This window comes from Phaethon lepturus, unplaced genomic scaffold (assembly GCF_000687285.1).
Source record: "Phaethon lepturus isolate BGI_N335 unplaced genomic scaffold, ASM68728v1 scaffold2681, whole genome shotgun sequence".
Lineage (NCBI taxonomy): Eukaryota > Metazoa > Chordata > Aves > Phaethontiformes > Phaethontidae > Phaethon > Phaethon lepturus.
The window spans coordinates 42,127-53,640 of record NW_010515345.1 but is presented as its reverse complement, the minus strand read 5'-3'; the positions used below and the strand labels follow the sequence as shown (position 1 = coordinate 53,640).

The 11,514-nt window shown below is 43.2% G+C and overlaps 1 protein-coding gene across 5 annotated transcripts in view; it reads left to right on the top strand.

Annotated features, from left to right (window-relative positions):
• GRIA1 (glutamate receptor, ionotropic, AMPA 1) overlaps window positions 1–11,514 on the top strand; it is a 124,697-nt gene that overhangs the window by 88,723 nt on the left and 24,460 nt on the right. For all 5 annotated transcript variants that reach the window (XM_010295716.1, XM_010295719.1, XM_010295715.1 and 2 more), the window contains one exon: window positions 602–972. In XM_010295716.1, the coding sequence (XP_010294018.1) occupies window positions 602–972 (371 nt within the window). The remainder of the gene's footprint in view (window positions 1–601; window positions 973–11,514) is intronic.

The window sequence follows — 11,514 nt, the reverse complement described above, 5'->3', positions numbered from 1 at the left end:
AGGGAACATCAGTGCCTAAGTCTCTGCGTGACTGTGTTGGAGCGGAGGATGATCTGTCTCCTGCTGGTAGCTCCCACAGTATATGCCGACAGCCATTTCAATGCATTTCCCTTTCCATTTTCAAGACAGACTGTAAAATAAGTGGAGAGTGCACATCAGTGTCACTAGAACATTTTTGCTCTTCTCCTGTATCAGTTATGCAATCAAAAAGCAGTTCCTGATGGGAGTAAACATCCTGGCATCCTTTTTCAGGCGATTGGCCTTTTCTTGCCTCTTTTCATGTCTGGATGATAAAGCTCTTTCAGCGAAAATCATCTGCATCAGACTGTGACATCAGTGGATAAATCAGACAAGAAGAGCTAGATGGCTGCAGAAAGAAAATGCTGTGATTTCAAAACAGTACTGGTAATCAGTAGTGATGAAAAGGAAATAATCCACCAATATTATGGGCTGCTCCTTTTTAACATTTCCCTTGCAATTGGTTTTGTCTGATTTCTTCTGAGATAGCAGGGGTAAACAGAGATCAAAGGAACATAAGCTGGAGTTAGTAGATAAATTTTATCCCCAGAATGCAAATCTCTTTCTTGTCTCTCCTTTTCAGAGGGCAGATGTGGCTGTGGCACCATTAACCATCACTTTGGTTCGAGAAGAAGTTATAGACTTTTCCAAACCGTTCATGAGCTTAGGTATCTCTATCATGATAAAAAAACCTCAGAAGTCCAAACCAGGAGTTTTCTCCTTTCTGGATCCTTTGGCTTACGAGATATGGATGTGCATTGTTTTTGCCTACATTGGAGTGAGCGTTGTCCTCTTCCTGGTGAGTCGCTTCAGCCCTTACGAGTGGCACACTGAAGAATTCGAGGAAGGACGGGACCAGCCGGCCAATGACCAGACGAATGAGTTTGGCATATTCAACAGCCTCTGGTTCTCGCTAGGAGCTTTCATGCAACAAGGATGTGATATTTCTCCAAGGTGGGTTGCCTTCCCAGTGAACCTTCTTCCAGTTCATGTGGTTTAATCTTTCTGCATGCTTTGGAGCTGAACAGGTTCTTCTTTGACCTTCCTTCCTGAATCATAGTGTAGTTTCGTGAATCAATTACAGATTCAGAAAGGATCCAAGGGTTCACAGGTCTCACAGCAGTGAACTTGGGTCCTCAAACCTGAGACCATAAAAAATTTATCCTGGGGCGTTCTTTTGAGGGAATTTACAGAAATGCAAACAAGACTTTCTAAAGCCACCCAATTGCAATCGATTTTTTTCAGTCATTTATTTTGTTGCTGTTAGAAACAAGATCATTCTAACATTATAAGGAAGAATAAAATTCTGGTAAAGTAGGGGGAAATAATACAGTAGGTGCCCAGTGAAAGGTTATGTGGTCTGTGCCAAAGATTATGGACCACATTGAATGGCTTTAAGTATTATTGGCCTTTAGAAAGGTCAGAGACGTACTGAGTTTTCCTTCTGGTTCCCATTTCAGTCAATAGTTCCGCTTCCTGAAAGTTCAGTAGGTTCCTAAAGTCCAAAAGGTTCCTAAGGGGACTTTTTCCCGCGTGACTCTTGTGATTACTTTTAGAAAATTTTTTTGGAAAAGCTGGCACAATATAAGGTCGTTGGAAAACTGCATGAAATGCAGAAGATGTAAATCTGTGATAGAGACACAAGAAGCCAGAGACTTGTTTGTAAATAATGTCTGGAAAAACCTCACTCATTTTTGAGAGCTATATTCGCACAAGTCTTATTACAGAGATTTTGCCTACTGCAGGAGCCCATGATACACATATCTTCTCAACACCTTGTTCACACAGGTGTTCAAAAAGAAAAGAAAAATAATTAAAAGCACAGGAACCAAATAGCTGTGGGACTCTGATAGATTTTCTTATTTATTTGCACAAATTATGTGTCCAGTAAGTAATGTCTGTAATAATAACTGAGGGATCTTTCTTGTGGTATGTGCATATTCACATGAGGCAGGATCAGAGGTGAGCCAGGGATAAGGTTTTTGACACCTCCAGTGTTTTGTGTCCAGGGCAGATGTCCTTTGGGTTTGTGAGGCTGAAAAAGCGTTCACGAGCTGCAACTTGGGATGTGGATTGTATGTACCCGTCACTCTCAAGAGCTCTGTCTGGATGTTGGTTGGAGCAAGAACATGTGAACAGGTCAAAGCTGGTAGATGCTGCAGGACACAGCTGTCAGTCATCCTCTCCACAGCTCTGAGAGGCACAGTTGTCCCAGTTTAGGCTAAGAACATTTTTGGCTAGGTTTGACTCAAACCAGAGGTACTGCCAGTCATGAGAATGAATTTACAGGCAATATATGCATTTTCGGCATTTACATGCCTTGGTGGCATCTGAACTGATGGTCCGATTAAAGCAGACAGCACAGAGGCCTTTTTTTTCTTTTTTTCCCTATTCTTCCTTTTATGGGCTTGGTCTCCCTTCTTTTCAAAGGAAATTCCAGCAGAGATATGTGTCTTGTGGGTAAACACAGTAGGGGGAAGTTAATTTCCCACATGCTGGGATGGCGTCAAAGCTCGGGGGACAAGAAGGAGACACAACTCCGTGGGCAAGCGGAGATAACTGCGCAGCTCAGCACAGCTCCCGGGGATGGCAGGGCAGGCCAGGCACCCGCCTGCTGGCTACTGGATGCCAGTTTGTGCAAATATTAACGAGCGTGGGATAGCGGGGAAATAAGAGCCCGCAGGGCATTTTGATAGTGACAGCTTTTATGAATGTGTTTTATCATCTGATCATTGATTAGTAGGAGTCCAGGCGGAGCATTCGGAAAGTCTTCCCATCAGAGGGAAATTCAACTTTATCGCTGCCTTGTAACACAGCCGTGTGCGTTAGAATCAGCTTATTGTGATTTTCATTCTCATTGTTGTTCTCGTCATCACTATGCTTACTTAGAAAAGAGAATGTCTTCCTTTGGGGACATTTCAATAGCGAGTTTCTGTTCCACGGAGGAGCGTGAAAGGTGAAAAGCTGAAAAGCTGAGACTTTGCAAAATAGCAGATTTGGAAGCATCTTCAATAAAAAGTGTCAGGGAAAGATCAGTGGTTTTGATTCAGACAACAACATTTTCTCTAGCTAAACAACGTGCTTTGAATCAGCATTTCAAAGTGTTGTTTTATTTTGCTTTGAAATGGGAAATTAGAATGATTCTGTCATTGTTTTTTTTTAATGTTGTTAATTTCATCATCCTGTTAATGAAAATTACAATTTCATTGAAGCCAATATTTTCCCATGGAACACAAGAGCACTTTCTGACTACAAATATTTACAAGAACAGAAAATTTCAGAAATGGAATATGGGAATTATTATGACTCCCAGTACTCTGAATACAACTCCTTGAGATGGTTGCAAGTGGAGGGGGACAGTCCTGTGAAACGTGGAAGCAAGCAGGAAGCAGAAGAGTGAGAATTTCCATAGGATGTTGTTGTACAGAAAGGCTCTGAGCGCGCTCCGTGTTTCACATGCATTTTTCACACAAACCTAGTGCAGGGTTTCTGTGACACGTCACTTAGAAACGAATGCTTGATAGAACGACATTGTGGGCAGGTGGGGATCTGCTCTATTCCAATATATTTCCTATATAGTTGCTTCTAAACTTATCACTACAATCTCTCAGCATCTCCCCAGCAATGTATTAACCAACATAAATAGCTTCTGTTATACATCTGTTCTGTCATTCTTTCCCCAGCAGAAAGGAGCAAGTGCAGGGGTGTATTTTGTTTTTGTAGAGGTTTTGATTTGTTTATTTCAGTTTTGTTTTGGGAAGGAGTAGGGGAAATTTGTCTGGAGGTTTGGTTGTGGCATTTGTTTCCAGAGCATGCTTGTTTTAAGTGCATATGCCACTATGTATTTATCATCAAAAAAAAAAAAAAAAAAAAAAAAAAGATCAAAACTGCAGACACATCACTCAGCACAGCAGGTGGTGAGGTTTGCAGCAACTCCTTGCTCTTGCACATTTTAAAGCGCGTTCCTCAGTCTCAGGCCAGTCCCCAGGGAACTTTGCTTCCCCACAAAGATAAAAATGTGCTTTTGAAGGAAAGCGGCATCCTTTTTAAGGACAGTCTTACTAGCCAGAGCTTTAATCAGTCATTTAAGAATGCTGGTCACAACCTGCCAAGCACTTTAAAGGTACATGGTGGATTTGATGACCTGTGGATGGCCAAGACAAGAGCATAGCTGTGGGTTATGTGCTCATAGCCTCTTCTCACAAGGAGCGAGGCTGCTGGGCATGAGGTTGACTGCTGTCCTTGAAGCTATGAAGCCTTCGCGTCTAGGCATAGACTGGATGAGTGTGACAAAGACCAGGCAGTAACCAGTCATGGAGAGCCCCAGCTGGAGCCAGTGGCAGTCTGTTTTGTGCCTTTGAATGCTGCGAGACGAGCACGAGCAAGGAATCCGTCCCTCCTAAGCCATAAACGGAATGACTCGGTTGTAGGTACATAGCTTCAACCAAGGAGGCTGTGAGCCCTTGGACATTTCCCACTGGAGTGTGCAAGTCCCCCTTCTGCACCATCACTGACCAGTGACCCCACTGGATGTGGTTCAGTCACTACCACGTGGACTAATTTGTCCTGGTTGAGGTGAGATGGTCCCTGTCGTCACCCTTAAAGTCTGTGCTTTCCAAGCACTGGCCGATACACCGCAGAATCGGGGAGAAGCAACATTTTGGAGTTGTGAGTAGTTTCATGTACATAGTAATGGGCAGAAATCAGTGAAGTCTGAAACAGGCCATAAACCATCAGGCTTTGCAAAGTGCCACCTTAACTTCAGAAAACAGTCATGAAATTGCAAAAGCACTCATTAAATGTGAAATACAGACGCAGAAAGGTGGTTCTCGGAGCAAGCTTCAGAGGTAACAAATATCCCGCAGCCAATAGCGAGACCCTGCAGCAAGAAAAATGTGAAGTAAATATGACTCACATTGTACCATTTTTCAGAAATGTAATTTGATAAATTGTCTTCAGAGCTTAAAATAACCCCAGTGTGTAGCAGCTGTGGAGAGCGGGACCTCGTTAACATTCAGCATGCTGCTGCCATTCCTCACGCAGGATGGACCCGAAGCCTTTGAGAAGGAGACAGAGGGGACGTCTGGGCTTCCTGACCTCCTCTGCAGAAAAATGAGACATCTGAATTTTTCATCTGTCTCATCATTTTCTACAAAATAAGTTATTTTATTGTTGTGAAAAGGATAAAAAAGCAAGGAGCAAAATATCTATTTCTTTAGTCAGCTTCCTAGCTTGATCTTCTATTTTTTGTTATCACAAAATGTGTTGCTTCATAGAGTTTGAGCCCAAAAGAGACTTCCTGTGTATTGGAGACTATTAAATTTAATCCAGTTACTCTTTCTGTGACTCAGAAAACTTATGTTTGACTAAAATGAAATACATTTGGCTAAAATAGAACTTTCAGAAAGACATTTATTCTTCCTTTGAAGATACCATGAGATAGAATACACACAGCTTCTCTCAGCTGAGTGACTATAGGAGTTTTGTTCCCACTGGAGTTTGACAGAATAATATCACACAGTATCATCTGGTAAATGCAGCCATCCTTTGAGCCCTGCCAGAGGAAAATTAAACAGGGATCTCAAAAAATAAACCCAGCTTCATGGGGGCTCTCTTTATACTGTGTTGTGGAAACAAAAAACATATATTTTGGATTCAAATCAAAACATAGCATGAGTAGAACGGAAATGTATAGTCATATCATGACACGATAGGGCATCATGTCATGATACCTGGACAACACACCTTGAAATTGCTCGTTATAATCTGCACGATTGAGAACAGAGCTGGAGATGCCCTGGTCAGCCTGCGCTGGAAGGGAAATGATGGGTGAAGCTTTCATCACAGCCTGCGTCCGGGCGAGAGCCAGACCTGGGAGGGGACGTTTCCAGAGCATCGGCAGGATGCGTGAGCGGGAGGAGGTTCTGTGCGAGGTGCCGTAGGGCACCACTGCTGGGGAATGGCTGGGCCACACCAGCGTGCCCTAAGCACGGTGGGTGTTAACTGCGTGCAAGGTGCCATCCACCCTTCAGCTGGCTTGGGATAAAGAGTTAAACGGGCCTTAACTTGCCTGCAGAGTCCAGACCCGGAGCCAGTGCAGGGTGCAGTGGCCCGTGCCAAGCTGTGAAGCCCGGGCTGGCGGGGAACGTGCTGCTTAGGGAGGTTTGCTCGCAGAGATGATGCATGAATGCACTCCGAGGTGGGAAGGAGAAATATAAATGCTGGCTGCTTGCCAGTCAATAGATACGATCTATTTTTTATAGGCAACTTGTGGACATCGTTATTTGTTTTTGGTGACATGGAAACAGTCCGTGCCGGCTGATCTATGCAGCATGCGGCTGGGCTTGTATTTCACTGCACTCCTCCGCAGGCTTCCTGTTGCCCTCAATCATAGCGGGTTGTCTGTGGAAGAGCAAGTAGGGTATTTATTATGTACCTGTAATTAATGCTGAACATTTTCTTCTGCTATTTTTCCTGTTTGTTTACATTTCTTTTTAGATCAATTGAAAAAATCACAGGAGACTTCAGCCACAGAGCTAGTGGAAACAACAGAAAAATTTCTTCACAAGTTGTTGAGGGTTTTTTTCCTAAACTATCCTCTAGAGATTTTGAAAAATAGCAGCACTTCTAAATTTCATCAAGATGTTTCGAGTACTGAAAGATTTTATCCAGTTTTAGACAAGATCTAAATCAGAAATTGGTTATGACAAAATTTTCTTTTTTTTTAGTGAGAGGTTTGATTTGGGTTGTTTCAAGGGAATTATTTCTGTTCCGTCCTTTGTTAACTCACATTTGCAGGGTACTTACTTATTTTGCTAAAAATTTAGAATTAGGGAAATTAGAACCAGCTGCATTTAGCAATTTAAAAGGATTTTCATTCCTTCCTGAAATTAATGCTGAGCCTCAGTGTTTATTTGGTGACTCTTCTTGATTTCAGTAAGCGTCTTCTCTGACACTCCAAACACCTGCCTGTCTTTTTGGCCTGATGCACAGTCCTCGTGCTTCCTTGCAGTAGCCGTTATAACCCTAAACAGGACTTAGCTTGTCCTGGAGAGTCACTGCAGGGCTGCGCTAGCTCTCCCAAGGCAAGAGTCCCACAAGCAACGAGGAAAGATTGGTGCTATTTTTAATTCCTCGCACTGTTTGCACAGGAAGGTCTGGGGGTGATGGAGTGGAGCTCGCTGGCAGGGCTTGCTGAAGCCCCTTGGGGGTCCTTGCTCCTACAGACCGTGGTGCTCACCGCCAGTTGGACTCACTGTGCAGTCTCAGGGCAAATGACATATTTTTGCAATGAAGGAAGCAGCAGTTTGTCACTTCCTTGGGGAGCACGTGCAACCTGCAGCTCATGCTGGGGAGACATGGCAGCCCAGCCAGGCTGGGAGCAAGGTGGTTCAGCATCCCTACTCCTTCTCCAACGTGGGGTGAATCCAAGAGGCTTGTGCATGGGGACAAAGCTCAGGATTATTTACTTTTGCCAGTGTGCTTGAACTGGTGAGTTGAGGTTGGTCTTTAAGGATGAAAGTAAAAAATTAGGATTTCAACTTCTGGAAAATTCTTCTTTCCTTTTAAAAGTGTACCAAATGATTTTACAATTATCTCTACCTGGCAGAGTTAATTATGTCCAGGGAACGGAAATTCAGGTCACAGGGTAACAGCAGTACTTGCAAATCACTAGGAACTGATGAGCACACATTTCTGAAATGCACTTAACCGAGGAAAGTGACTCACTGGAGGAGCAGCTTGACAAATTGCACAATATCTAACTGAACGGTCCTCTTTGGAGCTTGCGCTATTCCATGGCAACCAAAATGTGGCAGCCAGGGGAAAATGGAAATTCTTTTAAAATAGTCATCCTTGCTATCCTCCTTTTCATTTGGAAAAATGCTGAAGGACGCAGAGGACTCAGAAGAGGGAAATAACCAACTGAGAGAATATTGTTGGGAAAATGCCATTTCATCTGTAAAGGAAAAATGAGTCTTTTGCGGTTCCACGCTCTGCCATCTGAAAATTTCAAAATGCTGCAGAGGTAATGAATGTTTCCTCCACTGATCTGTATGCCACTTCCTCAGGATGGTTTCCCTACCAGGCATATCAAGTCACTGCTCCACAGTCTGACCTCAGGCCTTTACCATTGAAGTTGCTGGGGGACAGCAAGAAATTTGCTGAACGTCTCCTCACTGAGTGACAGATTCACTAATTGTTCCACCAGCTGTGTTTAAAATAAGAAGAAAAATGCTTGATCCAAAGGGAGATTTGTTAAGCTAAAAAATATATTTGAAATCTCTTTCTTCAGGACTAAATAAATGTTTCTTATATTTTTGTTTGAAAACAAAGTTAAAAATAGCAGGGGCAAAAGTGCACTGCCCAGTTTTTTAATCTATTGAGAAGTTTTATTAGGGCATCTCTGATGGGGAAACAGCATGTGCTGCTTGTGTTTTTAATGCTATGCACTGGCACTAAGATTTATAGAGGTGCCTCTGAGATTTATAGCCTTCTCCGTGACTCCGGCAGGAGACCCTCTGAGGCTCCAGGGATTCCCTATTACGCTGTACTCCGACTTGCCAATTTTCAATCAGTAAGAGAAACACACTTTCTCTTTTCATTTTCTTCCCTCTCGATATCCAGTTATCCCCAAGCCGTCGGCTCAGCTGGGGTCTGACATCCCCGAAGCTGCAGTTAGGACTGCGCATGGCTGTGTCTTCCTAACAGCTGGGTCGATTGCCAAGTTTTTATCGAAGAATAAGGGTTATGAGGAGCTGAATGACCCCCATCTCCCTGAAGTGGTGTCCTCTGCAAGGCCGCCTGTCACACGCTGCTTTAATGTTGGCACTCCAGAAAAATATTGTAGCTAAGACGGGAAGCCCTGAGCGTGTTTTCACAGGGAAGCCCTGCTTAAATAACTCTTCCATATGCTGTACATCACTTTTATCAGCACTGAGATATCAAGTGCACACTCTCTGGATACACAGTCAAATGAGCATTGAAATCCTCGATTCAAATTGTTCTGGCTCACAACACACAGAGCATCCACAGATGCTCTTTGCAGGTTTAATCCCCAGAGCTGGCCAAAACCGTATGGCCTTCCCCTGGCAGGCTCAGAGTACTTCTCTTATTCCACTGGAGCTTGGGATTTATTGTACCTATTCTACTTTTGTCCCAGATTTCATCCCAACTCCTTGTCCTGGTAACTGGGGAAGCACTGTACCCCCTTTTCATGAGAAGTTCAGGAATGTGTACATACAACAAGCAATGTCCATTGTAACACCCAAAAACGGTGAGCAGGTGAAGACAAATTTGTTGAAGTCTGACAGAAGTGCTAAGTTATTCTTTGTGAAAGGCTTGATGAAGCCGAGTAATTGGGAAAAGCAAAATGTGAGTCATGCTAAGAAATAGGGGCAAAAGCCTTGCTGTGCTTGGACAGGGCCTGGAGTTGGAGGAGGCAGACCATGGAGTCACCTCTGAAGTCTTCTATGCTGATGTCTTGGTCTTCCTTCCATTTTCACTTGTATCAAAGGAGCCAAGTGACAGCTAGGGGCCACCGGATTTATATCATCAAATGGTAGGAAAGGACATACAGCTCGTGTACGCACACCTTTCTTTAAGCAGGAGCATACTTTATGGCATTCAATCTGTTTAATAAAATCATCCAGTAATTCTGGTTAACGCCTACCCAGAAGAGTTGCTGCTTACCCTCAGATCCAAAGGCTAAGCAGCAATAATCCAATCATGGTAATCATAACTTACTACTTTGATCTTCAGATAAAAGAGCCTATAGAAGTGCAAAAGTGTTACATCACTGTTATTTGGACAACTTCAAAGCATGTTATATACACTAATGAATTCACACAACAAAGTCTGATGAGAAGTAAAAGGAGGCAAATATGTGAACAGAGGAACAGAAGGGAAGAGGGGAGAAGATGAGTGCTCATATGGTGAAAGGGAAAAGCAGTAAAAATAAGTACCTGTACACTGTGGATAGGTGTGAAATGTGAAGAAGGGTCCATGAGGGTCCAGCTGCAGGAGTCAAGCGCATGGGATGCTCTCCCATAGGAGGAATTTTCTCTTCCCTCTCATTTCTTGAAGCTCTCAATCAGAAGCAAGACCTCAGGCTACAGAGAGGCAAACAGAGGGAGAGGGCAACTTTTCATCTCAGCAATGCTTCCAAAGCCTTCAAAAATTAAAAAATCACCAAACGGATCTTAGCAGGTGAAATAGGAGCAGCAGAAACATGCTTTCCCTTCACAGTTTGGGAGTTTTAATGTTAAAAGACAGACACTCCTGTGCACATAAAGGTCTTCTAAAAAACACTGGCTGGGGAGACCAGGCTCATTCCTCACTACTATGAGGGATACAGTATGCCCTTGTAGAGAAAAGAAAGGCTCAAAAGTGAAAATAGAGAAAATGTAACTTGTACAGTCTTGGTGAGGGATCACAATTCAGATTAGAAATGAGAGAGAAAAGGAAGGGAGTATTTGGGACTATTGCTCAGAGTGAAAATCTTCCAGTGCAGAAAATACTCTCCTCCCAGAAAAGGCCTTTCTCTTGTCAGATTGGGAAACCTGACAAAAGAGAGACAAAAAACCAGAGCAAAAAGAACGAAGGCAAGGCACCCTGGTTATTGTAACATTGCCCAGACATGTCAGAAATGGCACCCTGAATTATGAGCACATGTAGATGGCTAAAGCAGATCTTGGGAAAATGAAGAACTGGTAGCATATAATCCAAAATATATTAAATGTTTGGGAAAAAAAAAAAGCTTTTTCATCAAGCAGACTTTGAAGAAGAAACTGAGGGAGAGCATATAAAATCTAGCAACACAGCGAAAGACATTAGCACAATAGGTTGTTGTTTAAAAAGAAGGATGAGTGCTGTTAAATTTGGGGCCACCTGAGGCTGAGGAAGTTCCTGAGTAATGAATCTCCTGGGGTGCTCCAGCGAGTGCTTCTGACAAAAGTTTATGCTTGTCACCTTGTGAGTTTTTCTCAGCAAAGCGAACAAATGTCACCAAAGTGAGAAAAATACGTGAAGAGCCTTTTTCACAGTGAAATTTTTGCTCAAAGGCATGATGAGAGTCAGATTTTTTCCTTGTAGCAAAAGCTGGTAAAACTGCAGAAGAGGGATGACTTTGCCTTTCACCAGAGCTGCCAAGAAGCCCAAAGTGACCACGTGTTTCTCAGCAAACTTCTATCTAAACACTCATCCTTTAAACTACCCTGGTTTGCAACACGGAGAGGCACACTGTGCTGGTCCTTAAGAGGATGACAGTGTATTTCTTTGGATCTATCTGTTCTGCCATTCAACCACACTCTTATTTTTTCTTAGTGTTCCACCTCATCCCTCTATCCTAGCCCTTTCTTTACAATGTTTTTTTAGCAGCCTTCTGGATGAGTTGGGTGTATTATCCTGCAGTTTTAGGCATAAGCATCTCAGCAGCCAGTTCTGACTGCTCAGAGATGGTGGCTCCCTCAAGTGAAGAACATACTTCAGTTCTCTGCT